General features: G+C 34.4%; 1 protein-coding gene across 2 annotated transcripts in view; it reads left to right on the top strand.

Annotated features, from left to right (window-relative positions):
• GCP4 (GAMMA-TUBULIN COMPLEX PROTEIN 4) overlaps positions 1 to 26,286 on the top strand; it is a 220,743-nt gene extending 194,457 nt beyond the window's left edge. The window contains exons 13-17 of one of the 2 annotated variants that reach the window (XR_016356680.1): positions 5,042 to 5,144; positions 23,845 to 23,998; positions 25,206 to 25,328; positions 25,479 to 25,542; positions 25,637 to 26,015. Coding sequence is in view for 1 of the 2 variants with exons in the window: in XM_089803100.1 (XP_089659226.1) it covers positions 5,056 to 5,144; positions 23,845 to 23,998; positions 25,206 to 25,328; positions 25,479 to 25,541 (429 nt within the window). In the remaining variant the exon portion in view is untranslated. Of the gene's footprint in view, positions 1 to 5,041; positions 5,145 to 23,844; positions 23,999 to 25,205; positions 25,329 to 25,478; positions 25,543 to 25,636 lie in introns of both variants that reach the window. The other variant, XM_089803100.1, reaches the window with a different exon arrangement.
• The last annotated feature ends 521 nt before the right edge of the window (positions 26,287 to 26,807 follow it).

The raw sequence follows: 26,807 nt of genomic DNA, 5'->3' as shown, positions 1-26,807 counted from the left end.
GTTATATATTTTTTGTTGTTTCATTTTGTTATAGTTCATTTCTAGATTGAAGTGGATTCTTGTTCTTTCATTTTCTAAATTCTTCTTGTTTAATTTCAAATTAAAAAAAATTAATGTAGGGCATAGGCTGAAACCATGTGTTTTTTTTTTCACTTGGTGAAATGCAGTGTCAAAATGAGGTCCCATAGTCATGAAACAAGTGATGATGAGATGGAAACTCATTCTCATAGTGGCACTAACAGCCAATCAGATTGCAAATCTGAGCATGATGATGACACCAATGAGGGGGTGAACGTGGGCCATGTAATGCCCCGCCAAGGGATCCAAAAGCATTAACCTAAAGATTTACTAAGTTTGCCAAACATTTTTTTTTTAAACAAGAAAGAATAACGTACACATCAAACATAAAGTAGCGGAAGCAATAACATACAATCATCTATAAGCATACATAACAAGTCACATCCCTTTAAGGATCCCACAACATTGAATCACATTTAAATTTAATTAATACTAAGTCTAACAAATACCACATTCATATGAAAGAATAATTAAAAGTCCAATGTCCATTTAAATAATATACATTTGTTCTGAATGCCACTTGGCAATAAAATTCAGAATGCTCAATCATCCACTATACATGTCACAAGGTATGAAAGGCCAAAAGAATATACATTTATAAAAATAGAATTACATTATCCTTCTCAGATCCATGATACAAAGTACAATACAATAAAAGAAACCATCCATCATAATGATACGAAGATAGAATAAAAGGAAATGTAGATAAAGAAACTCCAGCCACGGTAGCAACGGACGGATCTCAATGGTAAGAGTAAAAAGCACTACCACCTGTCCGTGTGGTAACCCAAAAAGGTCCACTCCCACCGCGCTAAGGAGATAGTCTCAAGTCCCAAACAAGATATCAATCCAAATATCAAAAGTACTCTCTAAGTCCAGGAAAGCCTAAAAGTAATCTAACTCAAAGGTACCAAGATAAATCGACATCTAAACCCAGAGGCAAACAAAGACACGTAGGAAACCTACTATGCAAGTGGGCAAGTGTCATGAATCATGCTAGAGTTACTCTGGCAATCTCTTAGGACCTCGACCCCCTAGTGGTCCCTATGCGGCCACTAGTATCATCTCGTACTGACAAGGCATACTACGGATGCAAGATTGCAACCAAGCGTTCTCTCTACTCCCATCCTAATCTGTAGTAGCACTTGAGGCATGGGCGAGAACATACAAAGACTCTTATTAGTTTCATTTTATTCCCATTTAGTGTAGTGTTTTCACTTATTAAACAACTTATAATGGGTTACCCTGGGAACCACTTAGGGCCCTGGCCTCCATTGCAAACCACTTCCTGACATTACATATAGATAACCTACCCTAGGCTCATAAAAGCACAAATCAAATAATCATAGTAAAACACCTCAGTCCTATACAAGTGACTAGAAAGCATCAAAAGATAATTCACAATAACACATCAGTTCTCTACAAGCAACTAGAAAGCATCCCAAAAATACTGATCGAAGACTCAAAATGGTCAAGTCAAATATATCATAACATGACATCACCAATAAAAAATCATAACAAACACCTCAATCCTATAAAAGCGGCTAGAAAGAAATTCAAATATAACTGATCGAAGACTCCAAAATGGTTAAGTCAAGTAGGTCATACATTCACCTTAGTGTTACACAAGAACACTGGAAAGCAATAACAATCAATTTATCAACATACATCATAGAGCATACCAAACACATTACCATGGTTGGGTTTAAAAGATTGAAATCAAACATCATAACATCACAATCGCAAAACTCCCAAGCCTCTGGTAACATCCTAAGACTGGTCAAAGCTAGGTCAAACCCCGAAACCCCAAAGCATAGACAACAAAAGGAAAACAAAATAGCCTCACAGTTTGGTTTAATTTTGAAAGCACATAGTTTGAGTTAATAGTAGGGTTTCAATTTTTTATTTACTATAAGTTTTCAAGTATATAAAATTAACACTTTAACCCTTACTATTTAACCCATTTCTTGTATTTGAACAATTTGCACAATCTCCCTTATCTTATGAGATAACCAAAAATAATGATAAATAAATTTAAAACTTTACTCCATGATATTTATCATTCATAAAAAAATAAAATTAAACTTTATTTAATTAAAAACAACTAAAATTATAAAATAAACTATATTAATATATTATTAATTACTTAATAATTAATTTTTTTTTATTGGTAAGAGGCTGAAGCCAAGGTTAATTATTATTATTTGGTGTGATTAATTATTTCAATTATTAGTTAATCTCGAGTAGATTTGAATCCAAGACCTCCCAATTAAGAGGCTCACAATTTACCATTGTGCTATAGGCTCTTGCCTTAATTAATTAAATTAATAATTAATAATAAAAAACTTATTAATAAAATGCTAATTAAATTTTAATAAAAATTATAAACAAAATTTAGAAAAAAAACACATATACTAATAGGCGTTTAAGGTTCGCACGGCCAGCCTCAAAGGTTGCTGTCGTAGCAGCCTTGCTGTCGCAGACAGAAGTACTTTGTACTGCTGCTGCATACAGCAATGTTGTTACGCGCAACAGCACTGGGTGCCATTTTTAAAAGAAAAGGATGATGGTTGGAGGGTTGGTGGCCCTGCCCACCAAAAAAAACTTTATATTATATATTTTTCAAATCATTTTTTTTTAATAAATTTTATTTTATAAAATTTTATAATAATACAAATTTTAAAAAAACAATAACCCCCTATTTAAAATTTATTTAAAATATTTTTATTTTTAACAGAATTACAACCAAACTCTGATAGGGAAAATTCAGTGAACCAATCAACTTTTCAATATAAAATTTCCATATCATTTCAAACCCTTCCAAAATAAAATTGAGACCCCAAATCTACAAAACGAGATTTGTTTTACTATATTTTAAACCTCCACGTATACAAAAGATATTGACATGCATTCAATAATTTACAATATTGAAATATTCACGAGTTCATCACAAAGAAATTCAGATTTACAATTCGCAGTCACGAAGAAGATAGGAAAGGAAAAAGCATAATAAATTGTGCGAATAATCACAAGCATCTACCTAGACTCTGATGCTAATTGCTACGCCCAAAAAGATTGTAAGAGAAATTTCTCCTCTCAAAACCTTCTCTTTTCCGAAATTCTTTCCCCTTCAAAATTCGTGGTTCCTTCCCAAAACCCTTTAACTCTTGATTATCTTTTCTTTATCTTTTCCATGCACGTTTATTGAATTATAAAATAACTTTATTTAATTTTCACTTGACTTCTCTTTTCAATTAATTTATTAAATTTTAATCTCATGCACGCATTATGAAATTTTGAAACTTTTAATAAATTAATATCTTTTTCACTTTTTAATTTATTTTCGAAATGTTAATTGATAAAATATTTATTAACTTAAATAATAATACTATTTAGGATTTATTTAAAAATAAACTCTAAATATATTATTATTAAATTAAATAAGTATTATCGCGTTCTAAAATAAAACTTATCTTTTAAAATTAATTAATTAAATATGATTAAATATTAAAATATCATAATAATTTTCCATTAAATTTAATCATTTAATTTGACTTAATTAATAGAAAAATCACCAAAGACTCATAAAACAAAATATGAAAACCCATGATAGAAAAACACATATAAGATCAAACTAAAAAGTTATAATCACGAATTAACGTCATCCGACACTTTTGGAAGGTAAACAACTCAAATACTTGTCCTAATTTTCGAGGACAAATGGCTTAAAGGTTTAGGATTTGGACTTGAGAATTTATCTCCCCTCTCTTACCATTGAGATAATGCGATAGGGTATGCTCATTCTAGCAATTCAGGGAAGTCAATACCCAGTACCTACAATCTGCATAAGATCCACGCATGTACAAACACAATATTCTAAACTAAACAGGCAATGGCAAGGAGTGGTGCATCATGTAGATCCCGACTAGCAGGTGACTACAACTACCTTAACCATATCAGAAACGCCATACATAAAGAAAACATACATGCACACCATACACATACAGTATGGGGTAAGTATCTATAAGAAAACACATATGATAATCCATCTAACTAATCAACATCAATAACTGAAAACACTGTAATAATCATCATGCATACATGAAGTATAGAGTACCAAGTAATCTCATCATAAATCAACTAAATGTGAAACAATATTTGATAATCTCAAAACAATGTTACTAATCATCAAGCATAAAACTGGCCTAAAAGAGTTCGGCAATGATAGCAAAATGCAAACTAGGGGCAGGCACTACAAGTCAGATCGACAAGGGAAAACTAGTTCTATAGATAGTGCACCACCTGATCCACCATATACTAATTGCTCCTCCACACTTTTGAAAAAGTGGGCTAGGGGCACTTATGATCTTAAATCTCCTCTCATGCAGTTTGCAACAAGGATAACAGCCCCAAAGCCATCGGGTGGTGGCACAAGGAAATGGAAGTTCAACATTTGTGGCACAAAATGGTTCGGTAGCATCACTAGACTGAATGCACACTTCCTCCTTTGGCCAAGAAAAGGTGTGGGAGTGTGAGTTTTTGAAGAGGCCTAAAAATTTGCATTAATATAATTGAGCTCAACAAGCTTTGAGGTGTTTCAGATGAATTGGGAATTGCAATAGCTACTACGTTGTCTGGTAGGCAACAATTTGTGAATACAGTGTTTACCGATTCTTGTAAATTCATAGTGCATACTGTACCTATATTGTTCTGTTTTATTTGTCATCTAATAGTCTACTATTTCTTAAATATACTGGGTGTATGTATTGATCAAATCAATTGTAATAGATGCTATCTCTTATTATTTTTTTATTTTCAGAATATGAAGAACATGTTAATTGTTTATTTGTTGGTTTCCCTGCATGTCATGTTCATTTATATATGGATTATGTCTTTTTCATTCGAAAGAGAATGAATCTACCACTCTGCAATGAAGGAATATGTACCTAATGAGAATAATCAGTTTGATGATGGCAGGTTGATGTAATTGAATCTCAGTGGAATCTCTTACAAGAACGTGTTGAAACATCCAAGGATTTTACTGAGCTTACAAAATATCACCAAGAGTGCGTATGCCTTTTCCCTCTTTTATGCTTAGAATTGTATTAAACAAACTCTGACAGCTGTTATGAAGAAAAATGGTACTATAATCTAAGCTAGCTGACATTAAAGAGCGCACTAGTAAATTCAAAGGAAAAAAGTGTTAACAATAAAGACCATTAGATATTTGTTAGTATTTTCTACCATATCTAAGGTTTTTATTAGACAGTCTGATGGTCTTTATTGACATTTGGATTTTTTTTCCTTCTCTTTGGCTAAATCGATCGAAAGTTAGGGTTTCAAAGTGCTCCACAGTCTTCATAGGTATCCATAAAAAACCTTATTAATATGGATCTCCTAAGAAATCCTTTTTGGCCATTAGTTATATGCTTATTTGAACAACTTTAAAGTCTTTAATCTAAGACATAAATATAATAACTACGACTGATTCAGTGATTTCCAAACAATATGAAATCCTTTTCAAATGTTAATAATTCCACCCAAATGCTTATATCAATTGCATCTTTTAACTCAATCCTCCAACACATACTACCACCGACATGAATTCTTAAACAATTTGCAAAACTGTAGTGCAAGCAGACTATGTTTATGCTGGATTGATCCAACAAGTGCTGAGAAACACATGACCTATACTAGCAAATTATCCTTAAGTAGAGCTATATCTTATCTATTTGTGTTGTGGATTGTTAGCAAAGTTGCAAGAAAATAACATCAACAAGTGAAAAACATCACAGGAAAAGGGATGAACAGTGACCTGCACACTTTGGGCAGCGATACAGGCCACAGACAGTTTGGTGCTATCAATAAAACTTTGGAGGCCAATTTGGAGGTCGGAAATCAATAAAAAAGCCATATATATAATTCTGTAGCAGAATATTGTTCAAATAGTTCTAATTTGATTTTCATCATCAGATCTCATTGGAAATATTTTAATTTTCAGTTGGATAAAATATTGTAATTTGTTTTTGTTTACGAGTGCCATGCACCTTGGATGCTGTAGGAAATCAATGCAAACTGGAAACACATAAATCTGCAAATAAACCTTTTCAGAAACCTGCAAACTGTTTGACAAAATGAACATTGGACAAAGGTGAACATTTGTGGTTGAAAATTGAGAGGAATTTTACAATGTTGCAAGAGGAATGCCAACTAGCAAAGTTCAATGGTGACTTAAAAATTGTGGTGGAAACGGAGCAATTCATTGATGCAAGGGTTATAGATATAGGGAGTTGAGCTGGCCGTGTCTCCCAAAAGATGTATCTAAAACTTTCCACATTCTCAGCATTTTAATTTGCCCTTTCAGGGCAATAGAAAATGGAACAACATGTAAGGAAAAGCCTTTCTTTGAATTGGAGGGGAAGCTCTGTTGTAAAAGAAGAATCAACTGGAACCTAGTTTAGATTTGCAGCTTCGTTTAGTATACAGAAAATATTCTCTGAAGTTTTGGAATGCAATGCAAATAAACAAATACTACCCTATCCTTGTGTACTTGGTTACGAGTACAGGACTGCAAGAGTTCCTCCAAGCACAAACGAGATTTTTTATATCTATATTCTAAATATGTAATTTGTGCCCCCAAGATGCTTCCTCTGTATCTTCTGATTCCATGCTCACCACTGGAAAATTTTTGTGGATGTGTATGAAACATCTCGTCAGCACAATAATTGGAAAGGCTAGGGGATAGCTAGACACCTTCCAGCAGCCCAAACTTTAAAAGCACAAATAAAAAATACATAATGAGGAAAAACCCTTTTTTTATTTAATTTTTTGTTTTAAAAGCCATTTGAATGAAAACTGGAACAGTGGAAATATAAGTTCTGTTTTAAATCTTACAAATAGTGCAATATTTAATATTTCAATAACAAAGCCATAATTTTCATATTTTGCCAAACAAAAAATGAATGTTTTGTAGCATGCATGAAGAATGACCAAACCTTGCTAAATGTAATAAATACAGTTACTAGCATATCACTGACTACAAAACAATTCTTTTTGTGGAGTTGCATCTTCAAATTCTGAGGGGTTATTATTTGAAACTTATCAACATGTAAGATCTTTATAACTATACCAACCTCAAATATCAAAGATATTTAACAAACAGACCTCAAATGAGTACATTGATGCTCAAAATTTACATAGTTAACCAATCTAAAGTGCTGTGAATTAGAAATCTCATGATTGGTAAAAGGAGAAGGCCGTAGTTTTAGGTGGCTTGTGATCAAGAATAATCATGTCCAATCTTATGATTTCTGTTGTCATAGATGACCATGCACCTGTGCAAAGATAGACGTGTAACCACCATTTTCAAGTAACCAAATTTTATAACATTTCATTGAATCTAATGCCTGGCTGGTTTGCAATGTGTACATGCCAAAAGCTTCAAGATATTCAATAATGTGGTTTTAATTTTAAGATCATCTCCAAGGCCAGATTGTTTTGAGTCATGTGACCTATTTTGTGACAATCCACTTCATACTTGTGGTATTTTAATGCTTATACCTACAAAATCTTACATTCAAAAATCATTTAAATTTGATTGTTAAAAACTCAGTCATAAATAAATTCTTTTGCATTGTGGTCAACCACTTCCCTTTGATGCTTGGTTATAACTTCAAGTCCAAATTCATTCCTAGTCAAAAGTTGCGATAACATCTCTTAAAGGGAGGAAAAGAAGTAAAACTAAAATTAGAAATAAAATCTAATTAAATTCACTTCTAAAACTAAAATAAATAAAATGAGGTCATGACTTTGAAAAGTCAAATATTGTGAAATCAAAATTCACAACTCATAACCAGGTTATGAGTTTCAAAAAGTGAATGAGGAGAGTTATGAATGGTGAAAAGTAACTGCAGAGTTGAGTTATGCATTGTTAAGGATATGGTAACGCTGGTCAGAATTCAAGGATTGTTCTGATAAATCTGTACACATATGTGCATGTATGTATACCAGTTCATCATTTGAACTGGTATACATGCATACATAATCAAAATTCTTATTGCCATTAGCGAAATAGCTCTTGAAATTGACCAGATTATCATCACCAAACTAAGTATAAATTCTGAAGCATTCATACTCTTGGATCATGTTTGATCAAGCAAACAAATCTTGGTTATGATTGTTTATTCCAGATCGAAGTTTGCAGGTGATTAGTTAACCTAATCACACCTGATTAGGATCGCATTCTTAACAAATGCTCTTTAATATCTAATCGTGTCTTTTCATGAAGAGACATATGGTGAATAGACTTGACCATCTATGATTGTGTCCCTTGGAGCAAATATAAGATAAGGATCCAAACAAGAGATACGACCATCGAAATCAATAAATGATTATATCTCTTCAGATTTGGACTGCAATACAGTGATCGAATAAACACTAGTTGAGACTATGAGACATGTCTTGAACCATGACTGTAATACGCTGGAACTCATTCACAAAAGACTCCATGTTCCCTATCTGCCTAATGTGTGCTAACTCCCGATAGTAAAGCTTTGTGTCTTTACAATCAAACCTAGCAATGAGCTGCTCAGTGAATTCAACATAGGAGTGAACTTGGCGTGATCCTGGGTGACCAATCCATGGTGCCACCAATCATAGGCAACCCCATCTAAATGCAAAACCGCAAACTCTATAGCCTCTCTAAGGCATAGGTTTGAATGATAAATAGATATCCAACTTGTGCACCCAAGCTTGTGCACTCATATCACCCGTGCCATCATAAGTAGTCAATGTGATCTTCCCAAAGGCTCTACTGAGGTCATTGTTCTGCTGTGATTTGCAGCCCCTGCTTCCTCTAAACTTGGTGTTATCCCTACATTGTGCACAATACTATGGAAAAGGAAAAAATCTCTAACCTTTGGGGATAGGACTCTCCACTCAGCTGTAGTTGCCATGACTGAATCCTAGAATCCAACCTCAGGTGGCTCCACCTATGCTGGCTGCTCAACTTGCCCAAACTAAGGCAATAATGGTCTATCTACAACAAGAATACATGGACGTTCCTGCCTATGGGAATGAAGGGAGCTCTCTGCTGAGACATGGGATTAATGACTACACTAGCTTCTTGCAATGGAAACTGACCTGCTCCTTCACTGTCTTTCTTGTCTACCTCCACGTCTATCCAATTCAATCTGCTCCAGGGTCTTCTGTAATCTGTCCAATGTCTAGACTATCTTGGGTTGCGAAACAATCAGAGTTCTCATGAACTCTTTCTCCTCTGCCTCTGTAGGCATGCCGTCACCAGTAGCACCCTGTGCCTCACCCATATCTGGTGTGTTTGCGTCTCTAGTGGCCTCTACTTGCCACTAGTTTCTCCTGCGCTCGTAAAACCTATGTATTTCTCCACTGGGATGCATAGAACATATATAAAAATAGATGCCAAATGCTGAAATGATTTATTAAACCCTTTTTTGTAACCCGTTGTGATAATTTCATTAAAACCCTATAGGCTAGCAGGATTCAAGCTCTGATACCATTGAAAGATCCCAAAAGGATCCTGTTGTGAAGATTTCACACCATCGCCCCAAAAATTTTGGGGACCCCCTTTTTTCTAATCGCCTTGGCAAATTTTTGGATTGTCCAACAATTTTGAGTTTTGAAAATTTTGAGCCTTGGACACCTTTAGGGCCAATGGAGAGAAGGTTAGATTTATTTTCACCCGGTTTCAACTTGATTTTCTAAAGCCACCAATTTCATCCTTGAGCCGAACAAATTTTAAAGAGCAACACTTGGTAGTATAAAATTGTAAATTTTGTACTTAGACATTTTTCTTTTAAAAATTTGGATAATTTTCAAAAATGAAAATTTTGTTAAATTTGGTCTTTTGGAAAATCTTGATTATTTTTGGTGAAAAAGATTAATTCTTGTGATGGTGAAATAAAATTGCAAAAATTGATTTTTGGCTTTAGAAGAAATTTTATTTTATTTTTGTCAAAATAAATAAATAAATAAATAAATTTATTCGCATAGCAAAATCGATTTGGGTAAGAAATTGCAAAAAAATGATTTTAATAGATTAAAATTGTCTTGAAAACTTTTTGCGTTTAATGAAATTGGTAATTTAATATTGAAAAATGGCTTTTGGTTAGCCAAAATCCTATTTTAATGACGTATTAATTACTAAATCCTCATTAAATGAAAATATTTAACATCTCTAAGGCACCATTTAATTTCTTTTTGCAATTTAGAACTAATTGGCAATTTTAAAAGTTAATTTTCATCATAGCAAAATTAATTTTGGTTAAGTATTTAATTGTGGGCCATAATTTTGCATTAATTATTTGTTTTTCTTTCTCCCAAGGTCCAAGAAGAAAGTTGGGTATAAGAGGAGGCCTCTCTCCCATTTCTTCCTCACTTCTCACTTCTCCTTCTCAAGGCGTTGGTGATTTTGCAAGAGCAGATCTGCACTTTTCTTGCTTGGCGAATTTTGTGGAGGGCGAAATTTGTGGGAGCCGAAATTCGTGGAGGCTGAATTTTGTGAGAGCCGAAATTTGTGGGAGATAAAATTCTGATTTTTGCAAGTGGTTGCGATTTTTTCCCTAAGTTGGGAAATTTTATTTGGAGGTGAATTGCATGATAAATTTCTAATTTGCAAAGGGATTTGAACTTCTTGAAAGTCATATCCTAGGTTCTGAAAAGTCGCTGTAAGTTTACTGGTTAAGGTGAATTTTCATCATCTAGAGTTGCAAGTAGTGCTTAAGCTGACATCTATCTTTTGTTCTAGTTTAAGGATTGCTCCGCTTGGTTCTTCTTGCCTTTTGGTCCACCACTCTACCATCCCGTAATAGGGTGACGAGCATGGAGGATGATAGTGCAAGTAAGAATCCCAAGCGAGTGAACACTAAGAAAGACAAAGAGGATATGATGCCCAAAAATTCCTTCTTCTCGAAAATGAAGTGAATAAACAACACCAATACCTGTACAGTGGACATGATATAGATGAGGGACAGACTGAAGGAAGGACAATCCCCCTTGGCAAAGAAAATTTCAACAAGACAGATTTTAGATCGAAGTTGGATGAGTTGGGAAAGGTTGCTATCAAGAAAAAACATTTGGGCATCCTTTCCTCTCTCAATGCTTTTATTGGATTTGAGAAAGAATATGAGAAGGATCACGAAAGGATACTACAAGCAGCAAGTGGCGTGGCAAATTCAGCAAAACTCAAGGCAAAGCACACACCCTGTCCTCCTATGGGAGAAGTTAATGAAAGGCTAGCTAAGTTCATTGCCTTAGCTAAGAAAATGAAAGAAAAAGGAAGATTTATATTAGAAGATCATTTGATGTAAGCCCAAGTGGCAATTTCCCTTTCTTCTAGAATAGGACAAGTGTCTATTTCTAATTGACCACCATTTTGGTGCCTTCTCATTGGTTGCCACTTTTTGCACTTTTTTCATTGGTTCATTGATGAGGTGGCAGCTTCTCATTGGCTGATGGGTGGCAACCCTAATTAGGTTTTTGAAGATCCAATTTGGATCGTTGATCTTGTTTTGATCTCCACCGTCCGTTGTATTTTTGGCCCCTATAAAAGGCCATTTGCTCTCATTTGTAAAGTGTTGGAGAAATTGTTGCAAAGATAATACCAAAATGCTCTCTTTTTCATTGTTGCGATTGGCATGTTGATCAAGAACATTGGGTGTTATTGCATGTTTTCTACTTCCACTTAGTTAGATTTCATTTCAAGTTGTTTAAGTTGTTCAAGTGAAAGTAAAGTAGGTGGATAGTTGTCTGGTAGCATTGGTAAATGTTTGATAGGGATCAATACTAGACCACTAGCATCCTAGCGGCTGGTTGGGAAGCCTAGTGTGGTAAACTAGTCTATTATTCCTTTGAATCATTGCACCTATGGAAGTGAGGCCGCTGGTCAGCTTTCATTAGGTTCGATCCCCGTTCATTTGCTAACCTTCCATTCAGAGGAGTAGGAGTAGAGTAGTGAGTAGTTGGGTAATTGAAGCTTAGAGAGGGAAGTTAGAAGGAGTAGGTCAAGCATTAGAACACATCCATTCACCTTCCACGACCATCGCTTTCCCATCAACATCATCATCGGCAAACACACCCTTCATCATCACCACCATCAACATTATCTACCTCCACACATTTCACAAACCGAGTCACCATCACCTTCATTCCGCCAAAGTCCAAGTCATCTTTGAATGAATAGCGTAAGGCCGCCTACGTGATTATCAGCAAATCACATCGATAAAACTGAGCGAGTATCCACAAGAGTAAGGAACATTGGAGTTATACTCATGTCTCATGAGCATTAACTTTTCAAGAGAGGAGTTGTATGTTTGATATCCTATATTGAATATTGAAATCCTAATATGTTATGTAAGTGATACAAAACTCGCATCAATAGATCCTTTCACTGAACATCAGTAAATTTTAATTAAAATAATAGATTTTCCTGTGCTTTCCTTGTGGTCTTAGAGAATTAGACAAAAGTTGTAGAAAGATTGTTTCTTCTTTTTTGTATTTTTTAGATATAAGTAAAATAATAATTAACAACAACAACAAATAATATAATATTCAGTCAACCAGAATAGCTACAAAACGTACCAGGCAAGATATGTAATCAGTATGCTAACAAAGGTTTTTACAAACAAGAAATGATGATGCCAACTGCAAGAATGGACTAGCCACACACCAAAAGGGTAGAGATGGCTAGCGTAAGCCAACCAAAAAATCACATGCCAACTAAAAGGCAACCATACGGCTGCTACAATCATGCCAAGGCAACAAGAAGATCCCAATGTACCAAACAAGACCCTCAATGTGCAATGCACAAGCACCCCCAAACACTAAACTTAACAATCTTTGTCAACTGCTAAAACAATACTGTAGAATGCTGCTGAAACCATCTATTGGGGTTTGCATCCCAATAGCCAGGCTCTAGGGTTTGCGTCCCAGACCTCTAGAATCGCTCCTCAGAAAAAAATCGCAAATACCAAGAATGAAGATGTAAAAGATAATGAAAGAATGAGCCAACATCTCCTTTTATCTCCCTCTTAAAGCCAATCAAACCCTAAAGGGAGAATATGCCTTTCCCTTTATTATAAAATGACATCTTCTCGATTAAAAGACCTTTATGTATAGGAAAAACACCTCTTTCCTCAAATAACATAACTCTATGTGCTCGAAAGTCTTCGGATGATGAAAATAAGTTATAATAATTCAAGACCTTTCCAACAAGCTATAACACATAGCCCTACCTGACTAGATGGAGCCAAAGTCCCCTTATTACTCCAATTAGCTATATAAATAGCTTTATTTTAATTTATTTAAACACAAACTGAGGAAATATTAAAAATATTTCATTTTATTCAACTGGAAAGCCAAACGAACCAAATAATCAGTGAACAATTCCTGTCACCTACCTGTGATTGATGTCAGGCAATGTGAGCCAACCGGTAGTCCTATCCCAAAAAACTAGGGATGCTACTAGAAACTAGGGAATATACCTTGTCACCATAAAACTAAAACCGTATACTGGTCCTAAGGAGCCTCAAATCTAATCACGATCACAACCTCCTAAATTTTAGGAAAAATCCCAAAAATTAAGGAACTGCCCCGACTGTTCTCAAATTGACTGGATGCTCCTAGAAACTAGGGAATATACCTTGTCACCTTGAAACTAAAACTGTATACTGGTACTAAGGAGCCTCAAATCTGATCACGGCCACAACCTCCTAAATTTTAGGAAAATTCCCTAAAATTAAGGAACTACCCCGACTACTCTTAAACTGACTTTAGAACCATCTCAGGTTACTGAGTATCTAGTATGAGTCTCTATTGACCACTGCTAGCCTACGAGACTCCAATAATAGGCCAACTCTCATGACTCTGCTAGTCAGACTAGAGAGGGTAGATGACAAAAAATGACCCATTTTTGGCCATTTTTCTTCATTAAATCTCAACGTTTTCGTTCCAAGGTAAGTTCTTGGGTATTAAATCTTTTTCCCAAATTGTTTATCACTCATTACAAGTTGCATTTTGTAATGAAATAACTTGCACAATAGAAGAAATAGTATAAGATATTATATAAATATTTGATAATAACTAAGAGTAATAGACCACTTCGAGGGGGCAACCTCCAAATATCTCTAATGAGAACACACTGCACAATATATCTTGAAATAAGACTCACAACCTCCTATATATACCTAATTATGCTTAGGTTGAATAGACACAACCCTACATAAAACCTAGGCCGACCTACCTACCGAAATAATAATATAATAATGATAACGTGACTTAAGAATTATGATATCCACAAGTTGACTATTCATAACCCTATATACACCAAGATTAAGGGCATAGCATGCCCCCTCTCTTGAAAGAAGTATTATCCTCAATGCTAACCAAGTGTGGATTCTTTTGAATGGACTCCTCATCCTCCCATGTGGCATCTTCAACTAGTAAGTTCTTCCATTGGATGAGATACTAAGTGAGTTTTCTATTCCTTAGCTTCTTCATGCATGTTTGAAGAATGCACTCTGGTTCCAAAATTATTCTTCCTTCTTCATCAAACTCTAGTAGTACTGTTTGAATAGGAATATTCTGCCTAATTAACTTCTTCAAACAAGAAACATGAAAACTTGAATGTATCTTTATTGTTGGTGGCAACTCAAGCTTGTAGGCAACACTAACAATCTTTTGCATGATTTGGTATGGTCCATAATATCTTGGAGACAACTTATTATTCTTTTTTTGTTGCTTCATTGAGATTTGTTTATAAGGTTGCAATCTCAATTAAACCTAGTCTCCAACTTAAAAATTTCTTTCACTACAATGTTTGTCTGCTTGTTTCATTTGATTTTGTGCCATAGCTAAATTGTCCTTGAGTCCTGAAAGTACCTGTTGTTGATGAAGTGGTCCTCTACTGCCTGAACTCTTGGTGATACCTTTAATGATGATGTGATTGAAGGAGGATGGTATCCATAAAGTGCCAAAAATGGAGACATTTTTTATGAGCTATGAAAAGAAGTATTGTACCACCATTCTGCAATAGGTAGCCAATCTACCCATTGAGATTGTTTTTCTAAAGTGAAACAACGTAGATATCCTTCCAAACATTTATTAAAATCCTCAGTTTGCTCATCTAATTGAGGATGGTATGAAGAACTATGAGCCAATTGAGTACCCAAACATGAGAATAAATCTTTCCAAAAGTGACTAGTAAAGATAGGGTCACGATCACTAACAATAACCTTAGGTGTACCATGCAGCTTTTGGATATTCTCCAAGAAAACTTTTGCCACTATATTTGTTGTAGAAGGATGTGATAATGCAATGAAATGTGCATATTTAGTGAGGCGGTCAACTACTATGATGATGACATTATGACCTTTAGATTTGGGAAGCCCTGTGATGAAGTCCATGGATACCTCTTCCCAACATTGGCTAGAAATAGATAAAGGCTGCAAGAGACCTAGTGTCTTAATTGTTTCCCCCTTGTTTCTTTGACAGACCAAACATTTAGCCACAAATTTTTGAACATCACCTTTTAGCCCTTACCAAAAAAATCTTGCTTGACCCGATGATATGTCTTCAAAAATCCTGAATGACCACCAATTGGGGACTCATGTAGTTCTTTGACAATCTTGTATTTAAGAGTGGAATTCTTGCAGAGATACAAGCGCTCTTTATACCAAAGAATACCCCCCTTTAAACAAAACTTATCTGAACTACTAGGGTCACTTTTTATTTGCTGGATGAGATTACTTGTTGCAACATCATTTTTCCACTCTTCTTTGGCTTCTACAACCCAGTTTTCTTGTAATATTGAAAGGGCACACAATAAGGCTTCATCTTTTTCATCCTTCCTGGAAAGTGCATGGGCCATAATATTTTCCTTCCCTTTCTTGTATACAATTTCAAAGTCATATCCCAACATCTTAGTGACTCATTTTTGTTGCTCTTTTGAAGATAGTCTTTGTTCCAAAAAAAAATTTAGGCTATCATGATCTGGCTTGACCTTGAAGTGTCAACCCATTACATAAGGCCTCCATTTTTTAACTACATGAAGGATTAGCATTTCCTTCTCATGAATAGGTTTGAGTTGATTTTTATCTTTTAATTGACAACTCTCAAAAGAAATTGGTCGACCTTCTTGCATGAGAATTTCTCCTATCCCATTTCCAGAAGCATCACATTCCATAATGAATTCTTTGGTGAAGTCCGAAGTGGCAAGCACTGGAGTTGTACACATAGCCTTCTTCAATTGTTCAAATGCTACATTAGTAGATTCAATCCAATGAAAAGAATCCTTCTTCAATAGAGTGGTAAGGGGTGTTGCTATACGGCCATAATTCTTCACAAATCTTCTACAATACCTCGTCAATCCCAAGAAACCTCTCAACTTCTTAATGGTTTTTGGAATAGGCCATTCCATGATAGCCTTAATTTTGTTAGGGTCCACCTTTACTCCATGTGAAACAATGTGTCCCAAATATTCCACCTCCTTAAGACCAAAAGCACACTTGGATGGCTTAGCATAGAGTTGATGATCTTCGAGTAATTGTAATGCTTGATCTGTATGCTGTAAATGTTTTTCCCAAATCTTGCTATAAATTAATATATCATCAAAAAACACTAACATAAACTTTCTCAAGAACTTCTTAAAAATGAAATTCATCAAACTTTGGAATGGAGATGGTGCATTGGTAAGACCGAATGGCATCACCAAAAATTCATAATGACCCTCATGAGTTCAAAAATGATGTCTTGCAAGTATCTCCCTCCTTAATCCAAATTTGGTGATAACCCGATCTAAGATTTAACTTGGTAAAATACACAACTCCGTTTAATTCATCTAGAAGATCATCGATGATTGGAATAGGAAACTTATCTTTAGTGGTGTGCTTGTTGAGCACTCTATAATCTGGACACATGCGCCAAGTTTCATCCTTCTTACGTACAATCACAAGAAGTGTGGAGTAAGCACTTTGGCTATGCCTGATAATTCCTACCTCTAGCATTTCCTTAACAATTTTTTCTATCTCACTTTTTTGTATGTGTGGGTACCTATAAGGCCCGATGTTTGGTGGCTAGCTCCTTGGAACTAGTTGTATGGCATGGTCATGATCCCTCTTAGGAGGAAGTCCTTTGGGCATATCTCCAAGAATCACTGAGTGACAATCAATTATTGCTTATAAATCTAGATGAGTAAGAGCATTAGATTGAGAGACTTCTAATGAACATAGTTGGGACACAAATCCATCCGCTCCTTTCTTAAGAAACTTTTGCATTTGATGAGAGCTTACCATCTGTGGGGATTTTGCCTTCAATCCCCTTAACTCCACTACCTTTCCTTTTGATTGAAATCGCATAAATAATTCTTGGAAGTTCATCTCAATTGTTCCTAATGTAGTAAGCCATTGTACTCCCAAAACAATATTTGCCGCACCCATGGATATCACATACATTGGGGTATCAAGTTGATAATCACCCATGGATAATTTGATGCTGTGGCACTTCCTTGAACTACTAACTGTGCCCCCATCTGCAATCAAAACTTGAAACTTTGGGGTTGGATATATAAAACAATTTAGAAGAGTTGCCAACTTTTTGTTAATGAAATTATGAGTACTACCTGAGTTGATCAACACTATTACTTTCTGCTCCTTTAAGAAACCCACTTCCTTGAGAGTGTGTGGTGTATTGAAACTTGAAAGTGCATGACAAGAAATGATTGGTTGAGAATCATGTGATTCCTCACCTGACTGCCTATCCTCCTCTGATATGGTCTCATCCTCTTCTTCCTCACTTGGACCTTCAATATAGAACAATTTCTTTTCAGTACATTTATGTCCTTGACTGTATTTCCTATCACAATTGAGACACATTCCTTTTTCTCTTTTCTCCTCAATTTGTTACTGAGTCAACCTAGTAGGTTGAGGAAGATAAGGTGTTGAATAACCTTTTTCTATTGTCACATTAGCCCCTTGCTTTCTAGGAATCAAGAACTTCTCCTCTACCGTGTGTGCCAATATGAAAGACTCATTTACTGAGCTAGGACTAAACATGCATACCTCAAGTTGAATGTGATCCTTGAGACCACCCAAGAATAAATCATTCAAGTTCTCTGTAATTGTATCCACTCTTAAGGATAGATTTTGGAATTTTTGAATATAATCCTTAATTGATCCTGTTTGTTGAAGCTTAGCAAGTTGGCTAAAGAAGTTTTCTGTCACACTATTGCTATATTGTGCTTGGAGTTCTTATAAAAAAATTGACCATGATACAGTGAGACCCTTTTTCCTCCTATGAGTGCAAAACCAATGATACCAAATGAATTGATCTGGTTCTAGATATAAGGAAGCCATTGTGACCTTTTGTCCATATGGGGTTTGATGTACCTCAAAAAGATTCTCCATTTCATTTATCCATGTTAGAGGATCCTTGCCATTGAATTTGCGCATATCCACCTTTGGAAAAAAATTCCTAGATCTCGTAGGAGTATTAAAATTTGTGTCATTATTAGTCGACTTGAAGGTTTCACCTTAATTGCATGACAACTCCTTCCTTGTTTCATTCATATAGGTGCTTAACATGCTTCGTATATATGATATATCTCCTCGTAGGTCACACATATCCCTGTTAACCTCTTCTTTGAACTTATTTCCTCATTGGGATTACTATCCTCTATTGTTTCCCAATCTTGATCAGAAAATTTCCCTGGTGTGGTAGCATTCTTTTTTGCCTCTTGTTGTCCGCATATGCAATCCCTTTTGAAAAACTCATTCACCTTTTTTGTCGTCCCAAGGTTTTTACAGCCACCCCCCTTGTTCATAACATCTCGACACTCGTACTTGTACATCAAAAAATGTGCGATGGACCCATCCATGCTTCATTTTCTAACCTAAAACTTGTCCATTCATATGCAATGTTCCTAGAAAACCCAGTTTTTAAGCTTTTCCCTCGTTTAAGGAACTCTTTTTACCTTAATCTCTTCATTTTTCGTAAACCCCCTTTTTAAGCTTTTCCAAAAGATGATTGTTAGAGAATAAATCAAGGTGGTAAGGGTTTTCCCTTTCTTTCTCCACCTTTCCCTCCACTCTTTTCCTATATAAAGAAGGGAGCTCATTGTAAACAATCATCTTTTGGCAATGCAAGAAAATTTTGCCAATTTGTATTTGCACTCTATAACTTTGAACTTATCTGTAAATTGAATTGCTTTCAATAAAATGGGCAACTTGCTTTCAAACTTTGTGTTGATTCAAGGTGTTATGTCTCGACATTTTATGGATATTGATTGTGAGTTTTGGAGCTTTGCTCAAGAGGGATTTGAATTCAATTGTCCATACTTTGAGATGCCAATTGTTTTCAGAGTCAACTTGAACTTTTGAATACTTTATATTCCAAGAGGATAAATTGTTATAGGTGATGCTGGTTGCAATTACTTAGAATTGAAGACTGTGGACTTCTGTTGTAGGTATTTTTAGCCAATAGGCTATGTATACTGGGAAAACCTCCTGACGGAAATTAAAAACAACAAACAAATTCCATAGGTAAGTAGAAAATAGTGCGCTCGTTGCTTGACTGATAGCTGTCTTCGTAAAGTGTTTTTCTGTTTTTGTTTTTAATAAATACTCCTAGAGATTTCTTACTTTACCGTAATTTGCCACTACTGCAATACAAATCTTTAATATATTTAAGGTTGAGATCTATTAGATTTCCACAATCAATAATAATGCTGTTAGATTTCTGGATTTGATGTAAAAAAACTATACACAATCAAATCCAGAAATCTAACAGCAATATTTAATGTTTTTAAGTAGAATTAGTAATCTACCTCTCCCCCTATGTCACTTCCCATGATGTTATATCATATTGTCACACATGTGAAGATTAAAATTACTAATCAATATATTTTATGTATTTACCTAAAAAGGATTGATTTTTGTTCACGAAACTAATAACTATAATTTAATAATGATAAAAACTAATATATTTTAGATTTTAAATTATTATTACATAAATTATTTTAAAAAATAAATTATACAATTATATTAATTTTTGGAAAACATAATTTTTTTCGTTTTTATACAATTAGTTTTTTGTTATCTTTACAATATTTTATTCACTTATTATTTCAATTTTTATAAATAATGTTAAGACTACTTTCTTTTTTTGTCCAAACTTGGTTTTAAAAATCAATAATACTTTAGTTTATTAAATAAAAACATATGCAATTATTTTTTGTCATTGTTACAATATTTTAGTCACTTATTATTTTAGTTTTTATAGATAAAACTTATTTATAATTTAATTTAGTAAATAAATATGTTTATTTAATAATGTCATAAGATGATATAAACATTATTAAAAACAATAATAAAAATAAAATGAGTTTGAAATTATTTTGTAATGAACATTGAATTAAATATTTATAGAGTTGAAGTACTGTTATAGTTAGGGTTAAGTCTTAAGGTAACTGTAAATCTATTGGTGACTAGGATTCAACATCTATGACCTTGAGATAAATAAATCTTAATTGAACTCTAATTTTATTTTTCTTGTAAACCTAACCCTACTTCTATATGAAACCATAGCTCAACTTTTACAAAGAAGACACAACAATAACAAACATTAATATTTTACTATTGGCTTCACTATTTCACATGCTTTTGGTGCAAGTGCTAGTTATTAAGTTTGAGAATATCTATTAAGAGAATTTGTGCCCAATTGATTATTTATTCTACTTGAATCCCTCATTCGAGACAAGCACAGGAGACTTTGGGTTGCTGTATTTGTTTCACAATGTGTGTGTGTGTGTGTGTGAATTATTGCAGCTGGTGTTGTTCTTATGTCAACCACAGAGCTACCGATATTATCATCATAATAAATACCTTTTGTTAAGTTGAAAGTTGTAGTTGTGTATGAATCATTCCTGAAAAAAGAGAAGGTGATTAAGAATAGCCACACACAGTAGGAAGGGAGCCTCCCCTATTGTTGAGAGGAGAGAGAGAGAGATCTCATTAGAGATTGCCTAAAGTAACAATTTTGTAAGTTGTGGTGTTAGTGACTTACAAAAATTTTAGCCAACAACTTTCCATTACCAACAGATCACACCTTTTCATAATACCTGCCACACTGCTAATTATCGTTTTCTTATTTGATTCTTGTTTTACTTATGTTCGCTGGTATTATCTTTTGGTTGACATCAATGATCCAAAGCAAGCTGCTTATTATATCTTCTATTTCTGAGACTAATGTTGATGAGGATCTTATAAATGATCAACTTACTAAATGCTTGCTGACTGTTACCAACTCTATTTAGTTGATGATTACCATTTGACTTTGCCGAGTGATATATTATGATGAAGATAATCTCTGACTTGCTGATCTAACATGATGGTAGCTGATGCTCAATCAAGCTCTTTCTACTAACATCTCTTTGGAGCTATAGTAACTGAGGATGATAATGATATCCTCATTATCTTCCTATGCATGATTGTGATATTAATGATGAGGATGATGGATATAAAAGATCTTTGGGAATAGTTGCTATGGTATATATTTTTGTGTATCATAAATATTACGAGTATGTCAAGTTAAATAGTTGGATTTGCATCATATCTGACAATGATGTAATCAAATCCTGATTATACAAATGGAGTATCAATTGGTCATATTCAATCATTTGGTCCTTGAAGGAAGTTGCCAAGCTGCCATGCTTAATCTATATCAATCATTGTAAACAATCTCAATACCCCTTTTTACTCTCAATCCATCTCCATAGGAGACTTCTCAAATTTGAATGACCTCAACAGACTATGCTTATAAGGATTAATCTTAGAATGCTTGGATTGGAGGGGACATCACATCTTTTTATATGAATATTTGACATTTCCTATACATTTGAATTTCCCTATTGTTTGAATTGTTGTCCCCCTAAAGAATGGCTTTCTAGAAAAGCACATATTTTTTTATTTTTTATGACCACTAATAGAAACCTATCCTATGACAACACGAGCATGCTTACTTTCTGGCTAAAGAGCAAATGCCATAAAGTGTGTACACATGAGAACTAAAGTGTAGACACAAAACAATATTTTATCACCTGTACTTGAGAATCGCATATAAACCTAAAAGTAGTCAAATTAATCATGATCAAAGTACAATCTTGCAATAATTACCAATCTGATAATTTGTATGGATATATTATTGAAAGTAATACAAAAATGAATCGGATGAAGTTTTTGTTCAACACAGTTTTTTGCAATCTAAGAAATATCTAGATATGATTATAAATAAGATAAGATAATATAAATTTATTAATTTCCAACAAAGACCAAATAGAAGGTCCAAGGGATAGCCGAAACATAGCAGAAAAAAACCCACAATAGGGGTACCAAACAGTGTCCAAAAAAAAAACAGAATAGAACAACAAGAGCAAGAGGAAACCACCAAACCAAACAACCCAGCTAGTTGCTCTGAGCAGCTGGGAAAAAGTCCTGAATAGATGGATAGGCCCTAGGGAAAGAAATCCCAAGTTGCCTTCAAGGACCTCTGGAAGAGTTGGAAGAAGGCTGTAACTAAGTGGAGGCTTTGCAATGTCTCACAACCCTAGGGAACCTAAAAGCGGGATCAAGAAGCTGCCTAGTAGCACATGTTGGAGAAATCACCATAGAGAATGAGGTGTTGAGCTGATTGGAGTGCAGTTTCAAGGGGAAAAACCATTGCAAAGTGAGGTCCCAGAGCCTCTAAGCTCCTTGAGGATATAGTTTGAGGCACCTCTGATCTGTATATCTGAAAAAGGATGGGAGACAGTGAATCTCCCTAAACAAGTAGTAGAATTTCCCTCTGATCTTGTAGTAGATGGGGCAGTGAAATATGTAGTGAATCTAAATTTATTAATGTCTAACAAAAGACAACCAAGAGGGTCTATTTCTAATTCATTTTATAGTACATATTCTCTGAGAACATTTCTAGCAATAACAGCTTCTTAAAAAAAGCTACTTTGAGACATCCTCTATCATTTGTGGAGGTGCTGTCTTCTGCTTGTAAAATTTTGAAATCCAAAAATATTGGATAGCTAAACATAGCTACTTTGAGACATTCACTGTCTCTTGTAGCATTGAAGGCTCCTGCTTGTGAAATCTGGAAATGCAAATTAGTGTCTTTTTCCTCTTGCAGTGATATATTCAGTGATAGAGAAATGTATAATCCTGTCTTTAAGCATTGATGACATGTTTGGCAATGGACAAATGTGTTAGGGATTTGGCCATGGACATATTTGCTACTTGATTCTTCCAGCATATTAATCATGTCAAATATTAAGAAATTGAAATTATATCAAGAGTTTCTGATCTCTACTTATTTTGTACCTAAATACATTCCTCCATGTCCAATCATTCCTTTGCATGCTTGACATCTTTGAGCCAAATGTGTAGAGTCCCCATTTTGAGATACTGGAGATGATGTCATTGGTTTTCTCCTCAATGGTTTCATCATTATAAAACATTTCAGTCGAATGATGAATCTTATAGCAGGTATTGATGTTTGTTGCATTTGATTTCTTATGGATGCTATTCCTCATTTGCTTCTTACTTTTCCATATAATTATATATTTTCACTAAAGCACATGTTTTTATGTCAGTGACCTACATTTTTGTCTTAGGAACTTTGGTGGGTGAAATTACAATCTACATTCAGTGTGACGTTAAAAGGATACACCATACCAATGTATTTCTGGCCTTGCAGGTACTTATCAGCTTTGATTTCTCAATCATTTCTGGATATTGGATCGGTGTCAAGGATTCTGGACAGCATTATAAAATTGTGTTTGCAGCTTTGTCGAATAATTGAACAATATGAAGGCAATCCAAATATGGCAGAATTGGAGCAGATTACTGAGGTTAGTCTATTTCAATTTCTTCAATCATGCAGCATTGTCTTAACTTAAGCTCATAGTTACTTACTAATCCTATGAGAAAAGTGGAAACCAATCAGGCTTCTTTAAAATATAGCTAAGAAATTTAAAGCTGCTCTTTAAAAAGGCAGAAAATTTTCTTATGATGGTGTTGTGAACAAATACATGAATGCTAAGGATATCATGGCACATATATTTGCACATATTTTGTTCTTGATTGACAGACAAGGATTAAAACAGGACACTCACCCAACAAATGCTTTTTACGAACTCAATAACAAACAAGATCAGCTGACTGATACAGAGAATCCGCACAACAAAAACTAGATTACAAATATACCATAATAAGTTGATAACTGTCTACAGATTAAAGGTCTGAAACCATATAGCTTGATAATAAACAAAACAACATATAAGATAGGAGTATTCTGTGAAATTGAGCAGAGTGCATATCATATTTATTTGATGATTCAAGCAGATTACATCACTGAACAATGAGATTGTGAACCGTACCATTTGTTTTCCATGTGAACTGGTACTTTTTGTCGCAATAAGAAGATTGTGAAACTAATGAAAGGATGCTCTTTTAGACCATGACATTGTTATATGTATTTTTGTTGCTTATGATAGCTACGATGAAAGTTCTTGTATTGAGTAATTGTAGTTCTATCAAATTTCCCGTACTCTTTCATTTTGTGTGCTGTTAGTCATTGTTTTTCTCATGTTTATCAAGGTATATATTTGAGACTGTCATAGTGGCAATTGTAGTTTGTGGCATGTCTGTATCCTTCATTTCTGAGGTTTATCTGTATAGCTTATTCTCTTTTTTAAAATTTTAGTCTTTTGATATGAAGCATCATATAATCTAAATATTAGAATGGGTTTCATTATTTAATGAGAATTTGTATGCTCAAGCTGGAGTTGAGGTAGATTCAAATTGATGCATGTCAATGCTTATGTCTTATGTGTTATGATTACTACATGTATATCATAAGTGTCTTCTGAAAAAGGTTGAGTTATTTGAATTCCTGATTCTCATTCGCAGTTTAAGTGCAAATTTAGAAGAGCGTGTAATGACAAATAAAATGAATCGGCCCATTCTATGTTGTTTTAAAACTTTTTAAAGATAAATTTTGTATTCTAGTATATTTTGAATGTGTTGTATTTGAAGAATGTTTTCTGCACAAAGCAGGAATTCAACAAGAAATCAAATTCCTTATATACAATCCTTCGGAGCAGCAAGCTTGCTGGAAGCCAGCGAGCACCCTTTTTGAGGCAATTCTTACTGCGTTTGAATTATAACTCTTTCTTTGAGGTAATGTTATCTTGTTAGAGTGCCTATATTGTAATGATTTTATTTAATGTACATATAGAATGGTTCCTGGTTTCCTAGAGTTTTCAATTCAAAATTTTGTCAGTACAATTGAAGTTATATATTCCATTAATATATTGGGATGGTCAACAGGCTACAGCAAGAGGTGCACTAAATGTTGTGAGACCGCGTCCAAGTTTGTCAGCAGCACATTAAGGTAAATGTGTGAAATATTCATTAAGTTTTTAACTTGTTACATAAATGCCTTTCATCATGTAACTTTATCTTCTTAACATGTTTTTAATGTACAGACCAACCAGGCTTCTGACCTTTTATGCAAAACAGCAATTTGCCGGTATTGTTGGGGAAGTACAATTGCAACTTATACCAACAAAATGTCTTGTTCCCAGATCTGTTGCAGAGACTTTTTTCCTTTTCATGAGGTATTTTGTGTTGAAGGTCAATGCGAGCAATCCTCTCTTTACAATTGAGATGATATACATATGATCATATCCCTTAATTGGTTAATCTTTGGCATACTCTAGAAAGCTGGAGATGGCTGTTGTATTTGGTGTCTATAGATGGTCATGTGCACTCATTCTGTCATTCTTTGACCAATTTAAATGTAACCTCTTCATAATTTTATTCATGGCAAATTAAGTCGTAACTATATGGAATGTTCCCTTTTTAGCTGGTGTTCATTAGTGCTGATCTTGGCCCATCATTCCGATCCTTGTAGGCTAATGTTGTGGTTTTGAGAGTCTCTGTTGTTCTGTTACCATTGGTTAGGGTGTCATTACTCTTCGGCATGGTGAACTTACTATTTATAGAAAGTCAAATTGCAGCCTGTTGCTCTTTCTGTCACAGCCCTTGGGCATGTGGGTTTGTCAGTGTGCATCAGAAGTGGAATTATCCTATTGAAGGGATTCAATAAGCAATTAATTAATATTCTAATCATTAATTAAGCCCACTTAATTAATGACTAATCGTAAAAGTGTATATTATAAAGTTTGGGCATGAGTTATTAATCCCTGCCTTGCATAAGGCAGGTTACTAATGTTTTCATTGGTGGTCAGAATTTATTTATTTTACAATCAAACTTAATGACTTTTTAAAGTTGAAAAAGTACTTTATTTTTATATTAATTTTGAACCAAGAACTTCTAATTTCTGATTGGCTGGTGTCATTTATGCCAGGGGTAAAAATCATATTTAGATACCAAAAATTAGAAAATGATTTCTGGAAACTTCTTTTTCTTTTCCTTTTCAAGGGAACTCTAGAATTTTCTTTCTTCCATTCCAGCTTTCACTGAAAACATAGACTATTAATGGTCCTGCCAATTCCTTTACCATGGCCCCTGCAACGCACACTCTCCTCATCACATTACTTTCCTCTGATTCCATCTCTTCAACAAACTCTGACCCACTGAGCTCCCCATTACCCTTTGCAGAAACCCAATATGAAAAAATTATGGACAAACAA

The sequence above is a fragment of the Cupressus sempervirens genome, chromosome 10 (assembly GCF_028749045.1).
Source record: "Cupressus sempervirens isolate cs-2001-9-10 chromosome 10, ASM2874904v1, whole genome shotgun sequence".
NCBI classification, from domain to species: Eukaryota; Viridiplantae; Streptophyta; class Pinopsida; order Cupressales; family Cupressaceae; genus Cupressus; species Cupressus sempervirens.
This window is presented reverse-complemented; position numbering and strand designations above follow the sequence as displayed.